General features: G+C 39.7%; 1 protein-coding gene across 1 annotated transcript in view; it reads right to left on the minus strand.

The window, feature by feature from the left end:
* LOC109414765 (G protein-coupled receptor kinase 2) overlaps positions 1-25,231 on the minus strand; it is a gene marked incomplete at its 5' end in the record, with an annotated part of 181,097 nt that extends 155,866 nt beyond the window's left edge. The window contains one exon of the mRNA XM_062860508.1: positions 25,111-25,231. Coding sequence (XP_062716492.1) covers positions 25,111-25,231 — 121 coding nt within the window. The remainder of the gene's footprint in view (positions 1-25,110) is intronic.
* Between the last annotated feature and the right edge of the window lie 859 nt (positions 25,232-26,090).

Here is a 26,090-nt window from a genome sequence, read left to right on the forward strand (position 1 = left end):
GCGGATAGATACAACACTTAAGCTGCTGCTTCTGATTACCACCAACTTGAATAGCACTCGCAGGGACATCTCAATTTGAATATTTAATATTCGGCGGCTGATGGTGAATTCGACTATATCCGAGATTCAAATGTTGGAGGCTTAAGTCCAAATCCCCCATCTGGAGCAATTCTGGCCATTTACTACCGAGAGAGCAGAGGAAGATAACCTTCCTCCGACCTACAAACCGTTTTAACACAAACCCAGAGTGGGAGGGATTTAGCAGCGGATTTCCGGGGGACTGTGCCATCTCATTTTCGGCGTAAGACAGATTTCCCCCCTTAAGAAACGCAAACACTCATGTACATTTGGAAAGCGTTTTCATTCCACGACGCAGACTTTGAATTATTCATTCCCTTCCGCATCGTCGCCGTTTTCTCCATTTGAAAAAAAAGAAAAGATATCTTCAGCAATTGCGGGAATCATTTTTACCTCTTACGCTGACGCTGCTGGTTGGGAAATTTAATCCCACGCTGGCTGTTTCTCGACACGGACGGACACGGATGGTTGGAGCGGGAGTGTCGATATCACGCGACTCGACTGCGCCGTGCCCCACTTTTTGAAGGAATAAAACGGAAATCATTATCCTTTCGCAATGTGTAATTTGGGGATGTCGAAGCAGCAGCAATGTATTGTACATGCAATCAATGATATCAAACGGGAAGCTTTACTTGGCTGTTACTTTTACATATCATTTTGTGCGAAGTTGGGGTGGAAGTTTATGTGACTTGAAAAAAGAAAAAAAGGGGGAGTACATAGTAGAAGTAGGCAAATTGGATGTGCCCACCCATGAACAATTGGGATTGGAATTTTCATTCATTTGAATGAATATGAATTTTTAATTTGAAGAAAAAAGAATACGGACAATTTAGTTTTATTAAAAACGAAAGTAGGTGAACCGAACTCATCCCAAGTAGCCATGAACTAGATTTCACGTTCTCTAGAACGTCCATTTTGACAGCTGGAACTAGTTCCAGTTCACGGCGTATATTTGCTCGTTCTCATATTTGCGTTTGTTTGTTTACGTTTATCAGAACGGTTTTTTTTTTCGTGTGTAGGGTAGAAAGTGAAAACAGCGCAAAAAGCGGCTAGTTCGATATAGTAGAATAATAGAATACATTTAGGCGCTGTACAAAAGTGAAAGTGCAGCTGCCAATTAGAATTTCTCACGAAGTGCTCTAGTGGTCAGTAGAGCTTTAAATTAGGTTAAGTGGTTAAAAATAATGCATATCGAAAGTGGGGTTTGATCCCAGGTCCGCGGCGTTATCGTCACGTGGCTTAACCATCACACCAAGCCCGAGCTAAAGAAGGGGAATCTGATTAGGTGCCGTCCACAAATTACGTAACGCTCTAGGGGGAGGGGGAGTACAGCTGAGCGTTACGGCCCATACAAAAATTTTAGGATTTTCATACAAAAAAGCGTTACAGAGGGGAGAGGGGGGGGTCGAAAAATGTCGATTTTAGCGTTCCTTAATAAATGAATGCTGCCAAGTACAGCGACTGGCGGGGCATCATGCATTGTTGTAAATATTCTGTACACAGTCACCCTAAATCAGATAATTAAATGGGAGACGTTACTCTCCGGTGGTAGCAGGCAGGTTGTATGCCAGGAAATCATGTGTGGACCACAGGTATTGTCACGCTTCAATTTAGCCTAGACCTGGACAATGAATTTCAAGAGTCTCTCTGTTTGGTATTCATTAACCTTCCGTAACTCGCGCGGTTGGTCACCACCGTCAACACCATGCTTATGCAGTGTACAAAAAGCGAGATGTTTCAACGTGACGTACAAAATACAACAGCGCGAACACTCGAAGGTTAACTGCGAAGAAGTTTTTGATCGACTGAACTACGAAAATCTAAGGGTACCCTGAGACGCAAAGGAATAGCGAATAAAATCGTCAACCTCTTCGAAGCTCAGTAGGGAAGCCGTTACATTCGGACTCCTGCATAACGGAGCTTTATCTGACCACATCCAAGTTGTCACTGGTGTAATGCTTACAAAAAATCCGGATGTAGCTCTTGAACCAACCCCAGAAGTAGCCGATCAACATTTTAGCTGTAAAAGAGTTGAACAAACAACTCTTAAGCAAAGTTCAGCTTAAGAAACTGTTACACTAAAAAGTAATGACGGGAACTATTGCAACGGCGGTCAGGGGGTGTTTATAGGGGAGAACAAAAGAAGGTTACAGAAACGTTTCAGGGGGTCCCAAGGGGTTTCAGCTGGGTACCAGCAGATCTCAAAGGGGTTTTCAAAAGCATGGCAGACAGTTTCAGAGGAATTTCGACGGGTTTTGAATGCGTTACAGTACGTTTTAGGGGGTCTCACGTGCGTTACATGGAGTCCGAGTGGGTCTTGAGGGGATTTCGGAGGCATTTCAGGAAATTTAAGAACATTTTCGATGAGATTCAGAGGCGTTACGGAAGCGTTATGGAGGAGGTTTTTGGGATTTCAGAGCGTCTCAGGTGCGTTACATTGGCCCCCTCGGACCCAATAAGGGATAAGGTTGATAAGGGGGATTTTGGAGGCATTTCAGGAAGTTTCAGGGCATTTCGGCGAGATTCAGAGGCATTACGGAACCGTTACGGAGGGATTTTTGGAAGTTTCGGAGCCTCTCAGGTGCGTTACGTGGGGTCCAAGGAAGTATCAAAGAGATCTTGGAGGCCTTTAATAGAGTCCATAAACGCACCTGAAATCCCTTGAAACGCCCCTGAAATGCTATCAAACACCCCCCAAACTTCTAGGAACGCCCTTAAAATATTCCTGAAACACCCTAAACCTCTCTTAAATGACTCTGAAATTACTTTGGAATACCTTGAAACGCGCCTCAAACCCCTTGCAACGCCCTTTTAAGGATCCTGAGATCGCTTGAATTGTCCTTAAAGCCCCTCAAATCATCCCTGAAACCCTCTTAATGCTATTCAAATGCCCCTGAATCCCAAAACGCCAACAAATGTTGACAGAATGCCCTCATAAGGATCCTCAAGTCCTCTGAAACAACCCCTTAAACGTCCCTGAAGCCCCCTTTTTTAGGTACTCTAGGAACTTTATGGAAAGCCCCTTAGCTCCACCTCCAATGCCCAAGGATCAAGGTATCTCCTGATTATTTTTTTCAGGTGGAAAATGTTTTGACATATGTTTGAATACAAATTGAATGACAAATGTTTTGAATACAATTTTAAAAAATATGGTTTTTGAAATATTGGTAAAAGTTTTACACCTGAAAAAAAAAAACCGGGAGATAGCTCGATCCTTTGTCGAACTGTGTACGAAAACCGTTTCTGAAAATATTGATTCGTTATATAATAAAAAATAAAAAACCAAAAAAATGAGTAAATGCGTCCAGTGTTGCCTTAAAGTAAAAACATAATTTATGCATAAATTTCCCTATTTGTATGCTTCTTTTTTTAATTTATGCACATTTTTAATTTATACACTCCCAGCCCTGTGCATTAAAAGAGGTTCCAGTGAATTCCGGAAAGTGTTCCTGGAGGCATCTCGAAAAAGATTTTGAAGAAATGTTGAAAAAAGTTCTTGTCAGGGTTCTTGTACGTTTGCTGAAAAGATCTCAGAAAGAATCCCTGAAGAAATCCCAGAAGGAACTCCAGGAGAAATCTCACATGGAATTTTTGCAAAGAAACCCTGACGCAATTTTGGAAAGAGTTTCTGAAACAATCTTGGCTAAATTCTTGTAGCAATCCAACACGATTTTTGAAGACATCCCAATACAAACTATTGGAAAAATAGATGGAATTCCTGGAGGATTTACGGAACTCCTTGAAAAATCCCTTAAAGTCCCAGAAGGAGACTCTGGAGGAAACCTGGAAGAAGTTCCTGGAAGAATTTAAGATGGAACGCTGAATAAATTCCTTGAGAATTCCTAGAACAAATGACGTAATCTCAGAGGGTATTCCTTAAACCCCAGAAAGGATCTCTGGAAAAAACCCCGTTAGAACTTCTTGGAGGAATTTTTGCAAGAGATCTTGAAGGAATCTCAGACGGAACTCTTTAGCCCTCTTTCTTCTGATGGAATCCGAAAAAAACGGAAGAATCTCATCAACATCAAATCCTGACCTAATCCCAGCAGAAATTCCCAAAATTCTTGAAGCAGTTCCAGATGCAGTTACTGAAAGCATCCCCAAAAGGAGCTCTTGAAAGAATCTCGGAGAAGTTGGAGGAATACTGAAAAAAGTTCTTGTAGGATTTCTGAAAGGATCTCAGAATAAATTATTGAAGAAATTTCAGAAGAAACTCCGGGAGGAATCTCGCATTAAATTCCTGGAAGAAATCCCAGATGGAATTTTGGAAGAAGTTTCTAGAAGAAGAGAAAAGAAGAAAAACGCGGACACCGTCTTCAGCCAGAGGCTGTACAGACTGAATGAAACTTAACACTAGACAAGGGACACACGGAGCATGCACCAGTGGATACGGAGAAGAAACTATTCTCACGAAAAGTTTCATCGCCCGGAGCGGGAATCGAACCCTCACCCCGTAGCATGGTGCAATTAGAAGCTTGGTGACCTTAACCGCACGGCTACGCCCACATCTACAGGAATCTTGGAAGAATTCCTGAATCCATCTTCGAGAGAACTCCTGGAGGAATTCCAGAAGACACATTTTCCAGGAATACCTTCTGAAAGACAAAAAAAAACTTCTAAGACATTCCAAAAGTATCTATCGAGAATCTAGAATGGAATTTTTTTAAAGATTCCCAGGAGCTCCGAAGCAAAATTCCTTGAAGTCCCAGAAGGAATATCTGAAGGAATCCTGAAAAGAGTTTCTGAAGGAATATTTTAGAAATCTCAGAGAGGATCTCAGAGAGAACTTCTGAAGGAATCCCAAAAACAATCTCAGCTGGATTTCCCTGAGGAATCAGAGAAGGAAATCCTAGAGAAATCCTAGAATAAAGTTATGGAGAAAAAAATCTCGGAGGAATCTCAGGAAAAATTCTTGGGGTAATCCTAGAAGGAATCTTGGAATTAATTTCCAGAGAAACTACGGAGGGCATTTTGAAAGAATTTTTGAACTCCTGAAGTAATCTCAGAAGATTATCCTTGAGAAATCTCAGAATCTCGAATCTCGAATCTGGAAGAATCTCGGAAGTACTTCCTGGAGAAATCCTGGAAAGAGCTCTTGAAGGAATCCCAGACTTTAGGAATCACAGGAGAAACGCCTTGAAGACACAGAAACGAATGAAAAAGAGATACTTTCAGCCGACACTTAATGCGGTGAAACACTAGGTGAAACACAAATGAAAACAATTAGAATGTCAATCATCTTTTTGGATCTTCAAATATTTTACACTTTGGTTTAGATTATGCAGACGTACTGCGCAAAAGCACTATGAGTGGTGTTATAGTGCTTATTAACACTCCTAGGATGTGGGGATTGGCGCACCACGCTGACGTAATGCATGTTCAGCGTGCCTATCTGGGTCACATTGACCCCAACATCTTACTAGTGTTAATAATGTCTATGGTTACTTAAGATGTCCATAAATATCGCGTTTATATTCATTTAACCCTCCCAGGATTTTAGGCTAGACGCATCACGATACCATAGTGTACGAGAATGTCTAGGTCATATTAACCCTTGTGGAGTTAATGATAATTTAAAAAAAAAATGTCTTCTATCCTGTAACCGGTCAACTTTTAAATTTTTTACTAATTGAATAGCGCAATAAATGTTATGTTTTGTTTCATTTTCATCTACAGACACGGTAAAATAGTAAAAATGCTTCTGATATTTTACTACTTAAATTTTCCAATTTTCCACTCGTCCAAATTTTAGTTAATTATTTTTTGTTAGTAATAAAAGCTGTATTCGGCACGCTCAACATTACAACATGCACTAGCTGGACAGAACCTGTCTTTTCCTGAACACTTCAAACCCTTTCTACAAACGTTTTATGACATGTTAGAGCCCAAAAAACTCCATATAATAATCACCATCTTGGTTCTGCAGACCAGCATTGCTGAGCTTCGAACAGCATTCAACACTAATACTAAATACATAACTCCTTAGCAAATCAACAGCTATATGTACAAGATTACAAAAATCAGCGCGATCTATTGTGTCTCATTTCATGGGCTTTTTCATCGGCTTTCTACTCTGCAGAATCGTTACCTGTTCTGTTGTTAGCGGAAAAATTGCGTTGCCGAAAATGTCATGAATTCATAAAACATGCTTCTCTATGATACCATGACTACGAGTCATTATGTCATGAAGCTCATGACGATTATCATAAATATTTCAACCACTTTCATAAATAATGGCTATGGTTGCCAAAAGCATTACGACAAACCTATTCTTGTTTTCAATTATCAAGCATCATAATTTTCAGGAATGAAACATGCCGCTGAGTTGCAAAACCATGAAGCAGCGTATGTAGCGTTAATTTTTCAGTACCTCAGTGTGAAGAAAAAGCTATGTTGAATTACTTCTGCAGCTTTGTATGCAAAATGTATACTTCCCAGAAAAGATATGTTTTCTTCATTCACCACGAAGGTGCCTGATTTCAATCATTATTTTGTGAATCGAAATTTCTTATGCATCTTTAAAAAAAACTGGCATAAGTTTGACAAGTAAGACTCATGATTTCATAAATTTTCATTATGGTTTTAAATTACATCAGACATGATATCATGATTCAATTGTCTACTTCTTTTCAATGGAACCAAAATCGTAAATGACAAATACATATTTTATTAATAAGGTTTATGGATTCACAATTTTTCGCCATGACTCAGAGTACATGCGGCATGATATCACGCCGCAATTGATCCATTTTAATTCATGCCGTGTTTCATATGGGTCATTCCACACCAAGTGTACACACCGCATGTTATCGACCATCACGGATTTCGACCAAATTTTGTTGGAATGTTTGTTTAAATGGAGGAAGAAAAAATCCAAATTTTGATGCCGATCGGATCACCCCTCGGCCCTTGGCAGCACCCCTCGTCTTTGCCAATACAAGAAAAATCCAAGTTTTCCCTTCCTTTTCTTAATTTATAGCTTTGAAACTATAACATATACACATTTGTGACCTTCGGCTTTTTTGAAGAAAATTGTTGGAGGAATCCAGGAAAAATATTATTTTTTTGATACAGTGTTGCCAAATATGTTATTTTTCAATTTTAAAATTTAAAATCGATTTTTCTTCGAATGAGTATATTTTGATTTCAAAAATTTTGATTCCATCGTGTTTATCAGACATTTTCCAGTCGAAAAAGCTTAACTCCCCCGAGGTCTTTTTGGCCGTTCTAGAGATACAGCGTTTTTAAGCTTGAAAACCGGTTTTCTCTAATATATAAAATAAGTCCAATTTACAAGTTTCTCTAAGAAAACATTAGTCGATGCAATTTAAAGGTGATTTGGGCTGATTTAGACCAAGGAGAATAGAAAACTATGGAAAAATAATAATATGCCAGTGTTGCCAGTTTGTCAATTATGGATTTATTAGAATGGATAACAATAAATGGCTAAAGTTTAAAATTTATGTATTATAATCCTTATTTCAATTGATATTCTACCTATGCAAACATTGAGATTGAGGAAAGTGTTGCCAGACATTTTAATTTTATTGTATAAATCTACATGAGAACTTTTGTATCAAATCAAATTATCAAGCAAGAATCATAAACTCCTTTTTTACAATTTTATTGCTATTGGCAACACTGAACCTTGACAGTTTTCGTTTGATGTGCAACTTTTTATTCATGGTTCAGAATTACGCAAATTGATTCCGACTGTTCTTGGTGTATTTTTAGGATGTTTAGCTTTTCAGTCCGATTGTTTGATCAAAAACAACCTTATGTTCTCATACTCCGACGCTTCGTATCGGATCTTTAGAAAGATTTCATACAGATCGAAACGTTGGAGTAAGAGAACATAAGGTTGTTTTTGTTCTCACCATCGGACTAAAAAGCCAAAAAATCCTAAAAATAAGTTCAGAATTACGAAAAACCATTCTGGATGACATGTTATGCCTTAACGAACAAGTTTCTATTCTTTTTTTCTGTTTATCCATTGTTTTGAACTTGTACGGGGAAAGGGAAGTTCCCAAAAGTGAGTTCAGTTAACTTCATTAACTCGCATATAGACAGAGTACTTTGAGTAGAAGTTCTTTTTACTCAACCGCCAGTTCAAATTACTCAAAGATGCAAAAAAGAGCTCAAAAGTTAGTTTAAATGTAAAAGTTTCACGAGAAGGATTATTGAGTTCCCGTAGTGTTGCATTGTTTCGCACGTGAAAAAGGACCAAGCGAAGGATTAGATGGCACATTTAAAAGACTAGCAACCCGGGAGTGCTTACAAGGTGTAATTATCCAGGCACCTAAACAACATTAAAATTGGTAAAAAAATGAGTAAGTGACATAGTATTGATAGTTGAGTAATTTGAACTGGCTGTTGGGTAAAAAGAACTTCTACTCTAAGTACTCTGTCTGTATGCGAATTAATGAAGTTAACTGAACTCACTTTTGGGAACTTTCCTTTCCCCGTACAAGTTCAAAACAATGGATAAACAGAAAAAAAAGAATAGCAACTTGTACGTTAAGGCATAACATGTCATCCAGAATGGGTTTTCGTAATTCTGAACTTATTTTTAGGATTTTTTGGCTTTTCAGTCCAATCGTGAGATCAAAAACAACCTTATGTTCTCTTACTCCAACGTTTCGATCCGTTTCGAAGCGTCGGAGTATGAGAACATAAGGTTGTTTTTGATCTCACAATCGGACTGAACAGCTAAAAATCTTAAAAATACACCAAGAGCAGTCGGAATCAATTTGCGTAATTCTGAATCATGAATAAATTGCAGTGAACATTTGAATTTACCACTGCCCTTATTAAAGGTTTGTTCGAAGAATAGAAAGTTGCACATCAAACGAAAACTATCAAGGTTCAGTGTTGCCAATAGCAATAAAAATGTAAAAAAGGAATTCTTGATTCTAGCTTGATAATTTGATTTGATACAAAAGTTCTCATGTAGATTTTTACAATAAAATTAAAATGTCTGGCAACACTTTCCTCAACCTCAATGTTTACATAGGTAGAATATCAATTGAAATAAGGATTATAATACATAAATTTTAAACTTTTGTTATCCATTCTAATAAATCCATAATTGATAAACTGGCAGCACTGTCATATTATTATTTTTCCATAGTTTTCTATTCTCCTTGGTCTAAATCAGCCCAAATCACCTTTAAATTGCATCGAATAATGTTTTCTTAGCGAAACTTGTAAATTGGGCTTATTTTATATATTAGAGAAAACCGGTTTTCAAGCTTTAAAACGCTGTATCTCTGAAACGGCCAAAAAGACCTCGGGGAGTTAAGCTTTTTCGACTGGAAAATGTCTGATAAACACGATGGAATCAAAATATTTGAAATCAAAATATACTCATTCGAAGAAAAATCGATTTTAAATTTTAAAATTGAAAAATAACATATTTGGCAACACTGTATCAAAAAAATAATATTTTTCCTGGATTCCTCCAACAATTTTCTTCAAAAAGGCCGAAGGTCACAAATGTGTATATGTTATAGTTTCAAAGCTATAAATTAAGAAAAGGAAGGGAAAACTTGGTTTTTTCTTGTATTGGCAAAGACGAGGGGTGCTGCCAAGGGCCGAGGGGTGATCCGATCGGCACCAAAATTTGGATTTTTTCTTCCTCCATTTAAACAAACATTCCAACAAAATTTGGTCAAAATCCGTGATGGTCGATAACACGTTTCCACTTTTTCTCGGTCACTTCATATGGAATGACCCATATATTTTCATAACATAAAAACACAAGTTTATCGATAAATCATGACTCATTTTACCATTTTTGTTTTGGGTAATTTGTTTTTTGTGTTGATAAACGCACCCTGTCCAGCAAATTCTGGGGTCGTGGGTTCAAATTCAAATTATTTTCCATAATTAAAACAATTATGGCTATGAAATTCAGTCTTGTTCAGATTTTCATTCCATTCAGAAGTTGAAGTGAGTTTTTGGACAATTTTTAAACAAAAAATATTCACAGTAAAATTCACACGTTTCATCGTTATACAAATAGTTCTTGTCCCCATGAAATATGTGAATACGAATCCTACCGTCTCCTTCGTTCCAATTTAACTCCAAGGAAATTGTCGAACAACCAAAGACGTTTCGAAAACCCATTTGGTCGAACGTGATAGAGACGGTGGAATTTTCCAATAGAGCACCAAGTTTCATTTTTGTTTGCGCGCGCGATCGAGATTTATGTCCAGCCATAAATCCTGTCGATTTGTCCTTTATCGTCCCGAATTGGGACGAACTGTGACTGCTGTGGGTTCCACTACCTACTGTCAGGACATGTGTCAGAGCTAGAGGGAACTTTTCCTTGTAATGGGGAGAAGGGACATTTTCCCGATATGCACGTAACACGAAAATTGAATGGGAAAAAGGGCATCCTGCCAGCCAGTCAGCCAACCAGCGCAGCACCGGAGAGTCGTTCCCAAGTGCAATTTGCTGTTATGGAGGGTTTCGGAGCCGTTGTTGTCGTCGTCGTTGCCGTACTTTGGTGATGGGTATACAAATCTAATTTGCATAATGAGAGAGCGCAGCCGTCGTTGCTGACTGGTTCAGCTATTTTTTTTCTTCTCTGTCACTTTAAATTCCTTTGTAGTTCCACCTAAAGCTGTACCAGTGTTTCGCAAACTATAGGTCGCGGTTCAACGGTTAACGGTTATTTAGTGGTTAACGCGCGAGCATTCAGCCGGACCATGCTCAGGATGACGTGTTCGATTCCCAATCGGTCTAAGAAATGAAAATTTTCTTCGGTTATTTGGGTATAGAGTATCTTTGTGCCTGTTACATGTAGCCATATAACAGCTGAGAAGCAGGTTTTGTTTCACTTGTAACGTTGAAGATGAAAGAATACCAAAGATTATCTTAAAAAATATAAAGAAAATACTATAAAATTATCAATATTTTGATCCAGCTGAAAAATTTTGGGAACCCCTGTCCCATACACATTGCAAGACGCACGCCACCCCGCCAAACCCAGGGACAACAAGCACGATTCTTCAAACCTTTTTCCCGTGCTTCCCAGCACCAGAGGCGCGCAAGCTGCCAGCAGCTGTTGTTGTTGTTGTTGTTGCCTTTCGCCTTCATTATGGTGAAAAGGGGCGTCATCCGGAAGACGAAGAAAAGGCGTTGCGCGCTTCCGGAGGCAGCCGCTTTCCAAGATATCATCGTAGGAATCGTGCGATCTTGGTGGGTGTGTGGCGATGGTGGAAAGCACTTGTGACAGGTTGAAGCAAGTGGAAAAGTTTTCCGCTCCAATGGGTTAATTCGATTTCGGTGCGCACTAATTTAGGTCAGCTCAAGTGCAAAATTTAGCCTAGATTGCGAGCGAAGGCGCAAAATGACTGTGTCATTCTCTGGTAATTGAGTCATGGTGACAGCAGTGCTGGTTGTGACATCAACTTGAAATTTAGAAGTTTATTGTTGGGTGTAAAGTCTCAAGAGATGGATTCGCTTCTAGATTCTAGTTTTTTTTTATTCGGTAACAACCTTCTCGAATCTTTCGATTCTCTTTTCTTTGTTTCTTTAATTATTTTTTGTTTTTGTTCTTGTTGTCTTATGATATGCTATTTTAGCATTTCATTTTCTTTATCTTTTTTTCTCATTTTTTTTTATTTTTATATGTGCACTATACTTGTCATGATTATTTTTTTAATTTTTTAATGATATAGCTTTTAGTGACAAATGTAACGAATAATTTTAATAATAATTTCCTAGATAATTTTAGACACGCTATTAGGGTCAGATAAATATTTTTCCAAGCAGTAACCGTCGTCAGCGCCAGCAAAGAATTACAACTTGCATCGCAGTTAGTTCGCTCCGGCAGAACTGTTGATTTTAGTTTTTACCATGCATTTCATCCGAACTGCACCGGCACTCACCTGTACTATCCGAGCAGGAGAGCGCATGGTTGGGTTCAATCCAGCTCAAGCTCCCACCGATCCATAACTTGATCTTTGTGTACTTGCCGAGTTAGCAACCTCGGCAGGGTAAGCCGGTGATACAGGCGGGATTGCGTTGGATGATTGAATGATACCTGCCAAATCCGATTGGTTCAAAATAGGTTCGGTTTATTTTTTCACGACAATATAGGTACCGCGTCATTGGAGATGCCAGATTTCAGGCGGTAATTTTCACTGTTATAGAGATTTGAACAGGTTTTCTACGGCTGCATTACCTCAGTGCCTGCTAAAACGGTATAAGGTGTGATGTTTTCTACATCAAATAAAAATAGCTAGCAATGCTACGTGGAATATCGTGGATCATCTTCGTGCTGATACATCATGTGGGCAAAAAAAATGATTGAGGAAATTTAAACTTATAGCTTAGTACTATCAAAATATAGCCAAACTCCTGTCCTGGCGGAAAACGTATAGATGGAATGGAATGGAAAATCAGGAAAATGTCCGGTTTATTGAAAAATATAGAAAAAGAATTTCTTGGAATTTCCCAGCAAGAGTTCCCTCCTGCAAAAGAAATGTTTATAAGATATTGAATCTTGAAAAAAAATCTTGGATTGATTAGAGACAAACCAGCCAGCCAAGGGCTGAAAGTCTCTATAATATAGACATATCAATCAATCAATTGGATGAGTTCCTAAAACAGTTTCTTGGTTTTTGACAGGATTACTGGGTACGATGCAATAAAGAGCGAACAATGGCGCTTAAGCCAGGACATGAGGCGTAAATTCCTATGTCCCATCCCAGAACGAAGAGCTTCAATGGAGTGGCATTAACTTTCTTAGCAACGTCACTCCTGACGTTTTGGATTGACATCTACAATACATATTCTACGGAACGACTGACTCCATGGTCTTGCTTATTGTGTTAATGCTACACAGTAGGCCTGGCCGCTTCAATACTTGTAATGCATCTTCGATGCAATGCCAGGATTGATACTGACAAGAAACTTACAAAAGTAGTCGATTTTATCATTTTCCAGGATTCTTTCAAGTGATGGCTGTATAAGTGTGGACTAGACTAGACTAGACTAGACTAGACTAGACTAGACTAGACTAGACTAGACTAGACTAGACTAGACTAGACTAGACTAGACTAGACTAGACTAGACTAGACTAGACTAGACTAGACTAGACTAGACTAGACTAGACTAGACTAGACTAGACTAGACTAGACTAGACTAGACTAGACTAGACTAGACTAGACTAGACTAGACTAGACTAGACTAGACTAGACTAGACTAGACTAGACTAGACTAGACTAGACTAGACTAGACTAGACTAGACTAGACTAGACTAGACTAGACTAGACTAGACTAGACTAGACTAGACTAGACTAGACTAGACTAGACTAGACTAGACTAGACTAGACTAGACTAGACTAGACTAGACTAGACTAGACTAGACTAGACTAGACTAGACTAGACTAGACTAGACTAGACTAGACTAGACTAGACTAGACTAGACTAGACTAGACTAGACTAGACTAGACTAGACTAGACTAGACTAGACTAGACTAGACTAGACTAGACTAGACTAGACTAGACTAGACTAGACTAGACTAGACTAGACTAGACTAGACTAGACTAGACTAGACTAGACTAGACTAGACTAGACTAGACTAGACTAGACTAGACTAGACTAGACTAGACTAGACTAGACTAGACTAGACTAGACTAGACTAGACTAGACTAGACTAGACTAGACTAGACTAGACTAGACTGGAGGAAACCACGCAGGCATTCTTCGAGAAATTCCAGGAGAAACTTGCGAAGGTTTTTTTTTTTAAATCCCTGTAGAAATCACAGAAGAAACCCCAGTGGGCATATCTAGAGAATTTTCTAGAGGAATTCCTAATCGAACTCTTGGGGAAATCCGGAGAGAAATACCAAGAGAAACCCTTGGAGGAAATCATTGAGACAATTTTGGATTAATTCTCTTGAAATTCTTCCAAAAATTCCTAATGCTTTTTTTCTAAAAATTCTTGCTGAGATTGCACCAGAGGTTCTCCAAGGAATCCTATACAAATACTTCCTGCAGCTTCTTCAAGAATTCCTTTAGAAATTACTCTTATGATTTCTTAAGAGATTTCTCCAAAGATTTTCTTAAGAATATTTTTTGAAATTACAGTAAAAATTGCTGCTAGGATTCTTTCCTATATTCCTACTAAGATTTCTTCAGGAATTCTTGCTGGAATTGTTGAAGCACTTTCATATGGGATTCATCCTGTAATTGTTCTATGAAGTCCTTCAACTATTCCTGGAAGCAAGACTTCCTGGAATCCACCAGGAAGTCCTGATTAAGTCCCAGCAGCATTCCTGGAGCAATCAGAGAGAAAAAAAATCTAGATTCCTTCAAGTGGATTTCAAGCAGGAATTGGGTTTTAAAATTAAAAAAAACTAGCTGTACCAGGCAAACTTTGTCTTGCCTACTGCGTTTTTTGACGTTTCAAGTTTCTATCCAAGACCAATTCCTTGGTCACAAAATGTATGGAAGATCGATGATGATGATGATGATGATGAAAGTGTACCCACCATCAGCGCAAGGATTACCTATGGCTGCAGAGTCACTCCGGAAAAGAATGATCTACCTGATGGTTTGTTGTAGCAGGGTGAGTTAAAATCGCTGAATCCCTTCGGTAGTCAACTTAAAGTTGCTATCTCATGACAAAAGACTGGCTATTCCACGAACTTAAGTCCGGTCATCAGGTCATTTAACTACCTTAGGCTACCCCCCCGTGTGTAAACCCCGCAATAGGTAAAATATAAATGAAAATTGTATAATGTTGTTATACAAAAACAATGAAGGGTAAAATTAGATTGATCTCACCAAACTTTGCAGTCATCCTTCGGAAATTTGTCTTCATCGTCAGTAGATCGGCTCCAGAGGCACGTTCTCCCCAATTTAGGGAAATTTCTGCCATAAGTTGTGCCATCGTCGTCATCAAGCATCTAGTTTTATGCCCTTCCTAGAGTCCAACCTGCTTCCGGATGCTGTTTTTCCATATGCTGCCATCAGAAACCCGAACGCAATCCAGGGCTTAAACCAGATATACGCAGCCTTTTTATCGATCTACTTGCAACAGTACATCCGTCTCCTTCCCGTTTGTTTGTACTGGATTATCGCAGACAAAATCGAAACTTTCTTCAGGAACAGACGCCTGCACACAATTGAACTTCAAGGAAAACCCCGGCTACAGAACTTTCCTACGTCCAATTTCGTTATTTGATTACACTAAATTTGAACTAAAATTATGGAAGAAGGGCAAAATTGACGGATAGAGAAAATTTTGCGTCCACTTTCTTGACAAAATGTATGGAAGATCGATTATCAAAAACTCTATTTTTTTCCATGTTTTTTGCCCCATAAACCTTCCTTGGGTGAAAACTAACAGAACAAAACTAAGACGACCAAAATCAGACCTTTCGTTCGCAAGTTATGCGCGGTCCCACGTATACCACTGCATTTTTATATATATAGAAGATGAATATTTTGATATTATACATAACAGCATCTTTTTATGAGCCACTATGATTTTTTTTTTTGATTTTTAGAACTGGCGATTTTCTGAAAGTCCTTGCCAAAAAAGTAAGGAAAATTCATTTGGTTGCTCAAATTGATGGACCCCTCGTTAGTTAGAGCCACAACAATTTTTGCACACCCCTCGATTTTGGTCAAATGTTGGCTCATTTGAACTGTTATAATTCGAAAGTTTCTTCGAAAACTCCCTCAAAACGAAACGTTGTTGAAAAGGGGAAAGGTAGAGCTACTATTTACAGTTATAAAAAGTTGGGTCGGCCATATTGATTTTGGCTGCCATCTTGGATAGTTATACCAGAACTTTTTTTTTTGTTTTTATTAGTCATGTTGGCAACCACCGATTTTCCAAATTTTTGCATCAATTGAAAGCTGGGGCATTTATACACAACATGTCCAAAAATTCGAGATGTATTTTTTTTCTGTCAAAAGCTAACTACAGTTTTGTAAATCAAGTCACGTTTTCTCCATACATTTCCATGCGCACCGCATATATTCACATATCACCGTGCAGCGAAATTTGGAAAAATGGTAGGTTCGTTTCCGTTTTTGACTGTTTCTCAATAATGCGGGCATTGCTGTTATAACTTTTTTAGAGTTTTGAAAAGCTTAAACTTTCGGCTTTCCATTAGTGGGATCAGATTTTAAATTCGTCTTCGTAAACAAAAATTTTTTGAAGACTAGGTGTAAATAGTGGGCCAGTCTCAACGGGAGTTACTCATTCTTGCAGAGATTTCTGCAGGAATTCACACAACGATTTAATAAGAAATTCCTCTATGTATTTTCTCAGAAATTCATCCAGGATTTCTTACAAGTATACCTCTAGAAATTTATCTATGGATTCCTTCGAGAATTCATTAAAAAAATGCTTAGGATTTTAATTAGGGGATTCTTTTTCAAAAATACATCAAGAGGTTGTGTTACTTCATGTGTTCTTCAGAAAATCCATCCGTGGATTCATATAATATTCTTGCTTTTTTCACAAATTCTTCCTGAAATTCTTTAAGAATTTTCTTCAGATTCAAGAATTTTCAAATTCTCTGGCGATACTTTCGGAAATATCTTTAGAGACTTCATCAATATTCCTAAAATTACTACAGACATTTCAGCAGAGATTTCTCCAAAATTTGTTCCATGGATTCTTTTAAAAGTTGTTTCAGCATTTCCTCAAGCGGTTCCTTCAGAGATTCCTCCAGGAATTCATACATGGGAATGTACCAGTGAAAGGACGCTCAATTTGGGGTATCTAGACTAATCAGCTTTGATAATCTAACACACGTCATGTCAGTAATATGCCGAAGCATTAACAATAACCTTTTTATGGGATTTGCTACAAATTTTGGAATTCAATCAGGCATCTTCAATCACGCCAAGATAGTTGAAGGCATCTACCAAAAAATATCAGAAATATATATACCAATTTGCTGGTGCAGCTTAACGCACTGGGAAAAACTGGGAAGTTCTGCGGCTTAGTTGGTTAAAGCGCCGGTCTAGCGGATACGGAGTCGTGGGCTCGAATCCCACCAGAACGCGATTTTTTTTTCACAATTTTATCTCTCAATTTGCCAAATAATCAATATTCTGTGTCTTCTCATTTTCAAGATTTCTTTTCCAGTTCGTTAAGTTTAAGTCGTACCACGCAGCTAATCGCGTTCGGTAATTTTAACCAAAATCTCAACTGCTGAGCGTTCGGTAATGGATTGTTACCGAGATTCTGTAAAAAATTACAGAATTTCGGTAAAATGTTATCGTGGGATGCTAACATAAGGCTGAATTTCAGAAGGCTGAATTTTTGTGCATTCACAAAAGGCTGAAAGTAACATAAGGCTGAATTTCAAAAGGCTGAATGCACAAAAGGCTGAATTTGCGAAAACGCAGGAAAGGAGTTATAGTACTTCTTCTTCTTCTATTTCATGGCGTAACGTCCCATCTGAGACAAAGCCTGTTTCTCAGCTTCTTTACGCATTTCTGCAGTTATTAATTGAGAGCCTTCTCTGCCAATGACCACTTTGCATTTGTATATCGTGTGACAAGCAAGAAGATACGTTATGCCCGCAGTAGTTAAGGATTTTTCCATTACAAAAAGTTCCTGGTCCGAGCGAGAATCGAACCTGTATCTCTCTCAGCATGACTACTAGTGTGGGACACGCTTGTATGGAAAAAATAAATCCTCGCTCCAGTTGACTTTTCAGATCCCATTTAGGCCCCATATGAACTGTACAAAATTTCAGCGCAATCGGTGAAACTATAATTTAGCGCAAGCGGTTTAAAGTTTGCATAGGATTTACTATGGGAAAAGTTACACTTTCAAACAAAAAATCCCAGAGGTCACCCTTTGTCTCCTTAATTCAAATCGATCAACGCTTCTTATAGCAATAACATTTATGAAAGTTTCCTTCGAAGACCGCAAAACGATTGGATGCTTGTGGAAAAAGTTATTGATTTATTACCGATTAGTGATCCAACGAACGGCTTTTTGTTTTGTTTTATCAGCAGCACTGCTGCTGCCGCTGTTGCATGGGGTGGCGGGAGGCATCACCACCCCCAGAAATAGCAGCAGCCAAAGCAGCAGCTACAGTGCTGCTAATAAAACAAAACAAAAACCCGTTCGTTCGATCACTAATCGGTAATAAATCTATAACTTTTTCCACAAGCATCCAATCGTTTTGCGATCTTCGAAGGAAAGTTTCATAAATGATTTTTCTACAAGAAGCATTGATCGATTTGAATTAAGGGGACAAAAGGCGACCTCTGGGATTTTTTATCAGAAAGTACAACTTTTCCCATAGTAAATCCTATGAAAACTTTGAACCGCTTGCGCTAAATTATAGTTTCACCGATTGCGCTGAAATTTTGCACAGTTCATATGGGAGCTAAATGGAATCAAAAAAGTCCACTGGAGCGAGAATTTGGTGTTTGTCCCATACTAATGACTACCCGTTCGCTAACCACATCGGCTGCATATATGATCCCTAGTCATAGGCTGTGCTTAATGAAGAGGCTAATGATGCATACCAACGAACATAAAAAATGACTGATGATATTTCAATCACAGATTTTTGCTTCTTTGAACATGAGCTATTCTTTCGAGTCATACTGTTGAGATTGGTTGCCATGACAGCTGCTAACAATGTCATCAAAGATTTTTTCTTCTTTTAAACATATGGTCACTAGTAAGAAGGGATTGATAATGGCATGGATCAGGAATTCACTTTGGCCATCGATGCGATCCATGCAACCAACTGAACAACCAAGAAATCAAAGCTCCCAAATCAGTCATCATTCGTTGCCAAACCAATTGAGTCCCTCAGAAGAGAAAGGCCCCAAATAAGACCGAAACGTCGGATATGATAAAATAGCAATCAGAAGCCATTTTTATATTGAGTTCCTTCGCCTTTTTTTCGAATATGGCAATATTAAAGCAAAACTTCAACATAAACTACGGTGGTTTTTGTCGAAAATTCAATCAAATACCGCTGTTACGTTGACCTCTGGGAACCTGCCTCTGCTGCGTGCAATTGATTACCTACAGTGATCATGTTTACGTTTCATTTCGCCATGCCCAAATTGGTGCACAGGTAAACAAGCAGCACTCACTCACATCACACCCACAACCGTATAGGTTGGGTAGGTACCGGGAGTGCCCAAAACGAACAATAAACAATTTGGTTGGTGATCCATAGCACGGGGATATGTATCGCAAGGGCAGAAAAAGGTGGAATGACCATTGTTGGACCGCACTGTTTCAAGAATTGATCGGTTCATTCCGAATTCGCTGAATATCGAAAACCTTACAACTACTTTTGGTTAAAATTCACGTTTGGTATTAAATCGCCTAAACAGAAAATGATGGTCAGCAGCGCCGCGTTCGATTGGAATCGGCCAAAGTAAACATTCGAGAAGGTATATCTGCACCCGAATTGGTACTATACTGAATAATGCAGTAATGAAATCCGTTACTGCACTCCTTTGGCACACTTTACAAACCAACTGAGGTAGCTTGGCCACTAACCCCGTCCAGCTCCAGTAGGGTGGCTCATTTTTTTTAAAGAAGTTCATTCCAAACGGTTTTGCCATTCTCGTACACCGAAGTTTACTAAAAGGCTATATGTTCACTCGAAAAACGAATTTTCGATAGAAGGCTCGGAGGATCAACTCACATATACCAAACAACTCAGTTCAACGAATTGAGATGATGTCTGAATGTGTGTATGTATGTACACTCCCGTTCAAAAGTTTGGGGTCACCCCCTCAAAAACATGTCATTTTTTTAGGCCCATATCTCCGCCAATTTGCGTCCGATTTCAAAACCCTAGGTTTCATTCAAAAGATAATAAGTCAAAGAAACTTTGAACATGATTTAAAAGAAACTTTTTCAAAAAATTTTGTATGTAAACTTAACCCAAAGTTGCCAAATTTTCTAAAAAATGGATATAAACTTAAGGCAGTGTCGCTGGAAATTGGGTCGACCAAATTTTAAGATGAGAGCGGTAATATGACCCATTTTCTATTAGCTTTCAACTGCTTTTTACAGAACTTAGCTAAAAAATCTAGAAAAAAAGTTATTGAGTAAATTAATCCTTGATGTCATCGACCAAAAGTTTGGGGTCACCCCTCAATATGATGTATCGGCCAAAAGTTTGGGGTCACTTTCGTAAAACATGGAAAAGTAATTTGGTGATATCTTCGTCATCTATAGTTCAATTTTAATTATTTTTGGCTCATTTCAAAGATAATTAACTAAATTTACGTTTGATGTCTTCAACTTAACGTATTTAACGATTTTTGTATATAAAAATGTTATGTAAAGTTAGCACATTTTACCACGCTTCAAAAAATGAGGCAACTTTACGTTAAGTTTTAGTATGTAAATTTCAACAAATATGTGTGGTTCAATGTCTATGCAGTAAGTATCATTCATTTTGTTTCAAATAAGCCAAGAAGAATTAAAATTGAATGAAAGATGACAAAGATATCAACAAATCACTTTTCCATGTTTTACGATAGTGAACCCAAACTTTTGACCGATACATCATATTGAGGGGTGACCCCAAACTTTTGGCCGATGACATCAAGGATTAATTTAAATAATAACTTTTTTTCTAGATTTTTTAGCTAAGTTCTGTAAAAAGCAGTTGAAAGCTAATAGAAAATGGGTCATATTACCGCTCTCATCTTAAAATTTGGTCGACCCAATTTCCAGCGACACTGCCGTAAGTTTATATTCATTTTTAAAAAAAATTGGCAACTTTGGGTTAAGTTTACATACAAAATTTTTTGAAAAAGTTTCTTTTAAATCATGTTCAAAGTTTCTTTGACTTATTATCTTTTGAATGAAACCTAGGGTTTTGAAATCGGACGCAAATTGGCGGAGATATGGGCCTAAAAAAATGACATGTTTTTGAGGGGGTGACCCCAAACTTTTGAACGGGAGTGTATGTCTGTGCGCAAAAAAGTTCACTCATTTTTAAGGCACTTTCCATTGGCCCATTTTTCGGATTATAGTTCGAATCGAACCGGAGTTTTACCGCAATGTGGAAGATGTCCGGAGTTCAAAAATGGCAGCCAGAATATCCAAGATGGCGGACTAAAATCCAAGATGGCGACTGTTTAATGGAGCTTTAGAACCTGAAACCATGCAATATGGGTATATTTGGTATGGGAAAGAAGTCTGAACTTCAAAAATGGCGACCAGAATATCAAAGATGGCGGTTCAACATTCAAGGTAGTGGCTGTTTAATGGGTTTCAGGCTCTAAAACCATGCAATATGTGTATATTTGGTATTGGGAAGAAGCTTTATTCTTTGTACGAGATATTAAAAAGTGAAAATGCAATTTTTTGTCGCGAAAAATCAAATGTGTCGTGAGTGCGACTAGATTAGGAAGCTTCTTGTCGGGAATAAGTAGTTCAACGAGAAAAGTAAACATTTCCGTGAGCACGGCTAGATTTGGAAGATTCTTTGCTGGGAGTTTGTTGCTCGACGCTAAAAGTAAATATTGACGTGAGCAGAGCTAGATTTGGTAGATTCTTTGCCGGGAGTGAGTTGTTCGACACGAAATGTAAACATTGACGAGAGCACGGCTAGATTCAGAAGATTCCTTGCCAGAAATGGTTCGACGCGAAGAGTAATAAATGACGTGCGTGCGGCTAGATTCAGGAAATTCAAGTTTTTTTTCCCAAAAATTTAGGTCTCAAAAATCAGAACGGTCCACCCTGCTGTCCAGCAGACGATCGATCCAAGCTGTGGGGGGACATAAAAGTGTGAAAATATGCCAGAGCATCGCATTCTCGATTCTCGCACTGGAGCTGGTCGGTGGTCGGCGAATGTGATGCGCCGTGGCGACTAACTGAAATTGCAGAGCTGCACCGCCGGGATCATCGTCCGTCCAGAGTACTTTAACTGAAGAGGAACCAGGGCAGAACAAGGGGCGTGAGCCGCGCTTGAATCAATAAATCTTCGCTAATTTATATCAATTTTAATTGTGTAAATAAATAATTTCACTTCATTTCGCACGCGCACGCTTGTGCGCTCTTTTGCGGTCGTCCTCTCGGCGAGCCCGCTGGATATGATCCATTAGAGTTGGGTTCGGTGAGTAATGGTGATGGTGATGATGATGACGGTGATAATGATGACGTCTCCGAGTACAACAAACTATGGCTGCAAAATGTGTATAATGACAAATTTATTGCGGAGATGCATAATGACCCGGTTGCTCGCGGGGACAGTAATGGTAGATATACAAATTATAATGTTGTTGTGGAGAGAGTGATATAAAAATCGATCGTAAAATTCCTCCATGAATTCCTCTGGGGATTCCTCCAGGATTTCCTCCAGGAATTCCTCCAGGGATTTCTCCAGGAATTCATCCAGGGATTTCTCCAGGAATTCCCCCAGGGATTCCTCCAGGGATTCCTCCAGGAATTCCTCCAGGGATTCCTCCAGAAACTATTTCGGGGATTCCTCTACGGATTCCTCCAGAAATTTCTCCAGGAATTCCTCCAGGAACTCTTACAGAGATTCCTCCAGGAATTCCTCCAAGGATTCCTCCAGGGATTCCTCCAGAAATTCCTCCAGGAATTCCTCCAGAGATTCCTCCAGGAATTCCTCCAGCAATTCCTTCAGGAATTCTTTCAGGGATTCCTCCAGAAATTCCTTCAGGGATTCCTCCAGAAATTCCTCCAGGAATTTCTCCAGGAATTCCTCCAGGGATTCCTCCAGAAATTCCTCCAGGGATTCCTCCAGGAATTCCCCCAGGAATTCCTCCACGGATTCCTCCAAGAATTCCTCCACGGATTCCTCCAAGAATTCCTCCACGGATTCCTCCAAGAATTCCGCCAGGGATTCCTCCAGGAATTCCACCAGGGATTCCTCCAGGAATTCCTTCAGGAATTCCTCCAGGAATTCCTTCAGGGATTCCTCCAGGAATTCCTTCAGGGATTCCTCCAGGAATTCCTTCAGGGATTCCTCCAGGAATTCCTTCAGGGATTCCTCCAGGAATTCCTTCAGGGATTCCTCCAGGAATTCCTTCAGGGATTCCTCCAGGAATTCCTTCAGGGATTCCTCCAGGAATTCCTTCAGGGATTCCTCCAGGAATTCCTCCATGGATTCCTCCAGGAATTCCGCCACGGATTTCTCCAGGAATTCCGCCACGGATTCCTCCAGGAATTCCTCCAGGAATTCCTCCAGGGATTCCTCCAGGAATTCCTCCAGTGATTCCTCCAGGAATTCCTCCAGGGATTCCTCCAGGAATTCCTCCAGGGATTCCTCCAGGAATTCCTTCACGGATTCCTCCAAGAATTCCTCCACGGATTTCTCCAGGAATTCCACCAGGGATTCCTCCAGGAATTCCACCAGGGATTCCTCCAGGAATTTCTCCAGGGATTCCTTCAGGAATTCCTCCAGGGATTCCTTCAGGAATTCCTCCAGGGATTCCTCCAGGAAATTCTGCAGGGATTCCTCCAGGAAATTCTGCAGGGATTCCTCCAGGAAATCCCTCAGGGAGTCCTCCATGAAATCCTGCAGGGATTCCTCCAGGAATTCCTCCAAGGATTCCTCCAAGAATTCCTCCAGGGATTCCTCCAGGAATTCCTCCAGGAATTCCTCCAGGAATTCCTCCAGCAATTCCTGCAGGGATTCCTCCAGCAATTCCTCCAGCAATTCCTCCAGGGATTCCTCCAGCAATTCCCCCAGGGATTCCTCCAGGGATTCCTCCAGGAATTCCTCAAGGAATTCCTCCAGGGATTCCTCCAGGAGTTCCTCCAGGGATTCCTCCAGGAATTCCTCCAGGGATTCCTCCAGCAATTCCTCCAGGGATTCCTCCAGGGATTCCTCCAGGAATTCCTCCAGGGATTCCTCCAGGAATTCCTCCAGGGATTCCCCCAGGGATTCCTCCAGGACTTCCTCCAGGGATTCCTCCAGGAATTCCTCCAGGGATTCCTTCAGGAATTCCTCCAGGGATTCCTTCAGGAATTCCCCCAAGGATTCCACCAGGAATTCCTCCAGGCATTCCCCTAGGAATTCTTCCAGGAATTCCTCCAGGGCTTCCTCCAAGACTTCATCCAGGAATTTCTCCTGGAATTCATCCAGAGATTCCTACAGGAATTCATACAGGAATCCCTCCAGGGATTCCTACAGGGATTCCTCCAGGACTTCCTCCAGGGATTCCTCCAGGAATTCATCCAGGGCTTCCTCTAGGAATTCATCCAGGGATTCTTACAGGAATTCCTCCAGGAATTCCTCCAGGAATTCCTCTAGGGATTCCTCCAGGAATCCCTCCAGGGATTCCTTCAGGAATTCCACCAGGAATTGCTCCAGGGATTCTTCCAGGCATTTGTCCAAGAATTCATTTAAGGATTCTCCAGAAATTCCTCCAAGAATTTTCCCAGGAATTCATCCTAGGATTCCTCCAGAGAATCTTCTAGGAATCCCTCCAGGGATTCCTCCAGAAATTTCTCCAGAGATTGTTTCAGGAATTCCTCCAGAGATTCCTCCAGAGATTCGTCCAAGAGTTCCTCGTGGAATTCCTCCAGGCAATATAATAAACGTTGAAACATCACTTTCTTGGTGATAGCCTGTTTCCTCAAAATGTTTCGCATTGAAATTGAATAAAACCCCATTCTAAGAACCTCTCGTTTGTGACCAAAGCTGAAACTGCCCAGAGGAAATCACGATAAAAGAAATCTCCTATTATTCTGCGACCAAACCTTATTAAAATCTCGTCCTCTTTTTCAGCAATAGCATCTTCCTTCTTCGGAAGATTCCTATTTCACAAAACAGAGGAAAAAGAACTCGACAATGAGATTTCCATTGCCGCAGGACAAAAAGGTACCATAACAAGGCTCAGCATGGCCCAGCACCATCCACCCACCCACAAAAGGATACACAACCCAAAAATAAGATTGGGTCTCATCGTCGGCTTCTTCTTTTTCCCTTCGGACATTCGACGAACCACAGGACTTCATTTCGTAGCTACCCCTCCACCCACTCCATCATAGAACTTCATTCGTGTTGTCCACTTACCTATTTTGTTCTTGAGATCTATACATTGCGATATGTGTGGAAACTGGAGGATTTTGCGCCATTTTTTGCTTTTACCCTTATTGCTGTCGGACCCTCCTGGAAAGAAACAGATAGTGAGAGAAGGAGAAAATTAGAACCAATTAATATCGTTGGTCTGGGAAATTGAGAAAATTTCATAAGTAATCATGGTTGACCCAGCCCAGGAGACACAACAGGCTTAGATCCCCCACTCTTTTGGGATCGAATCGAACGATGTAATTTTGTGTGATTCCCCGTTTTTTTGCGGTACTTACGCTTTGAATTACTTAACAAACGAAAATTAAACTCTTGGCTGTTTCGAACACCAAGCAAAGCAAGAAGGTTCATTAGCATAATTAGCGTTGGCGCTGCTGGATCGGTAGAAGCTGTGCCTTGAAGGCTGCATTTCTTTCTCATCCACCGACCGACAGCTGGCTCGCTGGCTGGCCACACTCAATTAGAAGCCCACCTACAATGACGGCCGTCGGGTGTAAATGAAGCCATTTGGCAGGCCGTAAGAAGCAAGCACTTTACCCGATGATCAGGAAGGTTGGTTCTTGCGCAATGGTTATCATTTATTCAACGCTCTTCGTATTAATTGGATAAATTTCACCTGTGTCGAGTCACACTGAACCAAATGTTGAGGAAAAGACTCGACCAGAAACATGATTACACATTTGAACACAAGTAGGTATAATGACAGAAGTCAGATGGGTCATTCGCCAAATTTTTAACAGTAGAGATACACAAAAAATTTGATTCAGTTTTACAGATCGTATCATATAATAATTTTAATATGGAACGAACTCACCGATAGATATCCATCCCTGTGTTCAGTCTTCTGAACGACGTAGACAGAGCGGCTCTTATTACTCTTATCAGGAGTAATGCATATTTCATTAAAACTGTATTCTAGGATTTCACGCCGAAACTTCTAATGACGAACTTTACACTGTTTATTT

The sequence above is a fragment of the Aedes albopictus genome, chromosome 1, assembly GCF_035046485.1.
Source record: "Aedes albopictus strain Foshan chromosome 1, AalbF5, whole genome shotgun sequence".
Taxonomy (NCBI): Eukaryota; Metazoa; Arthropoda; class Insecta; order Diptera; family Culicidae; genus Aedes; species Aedes albopictus.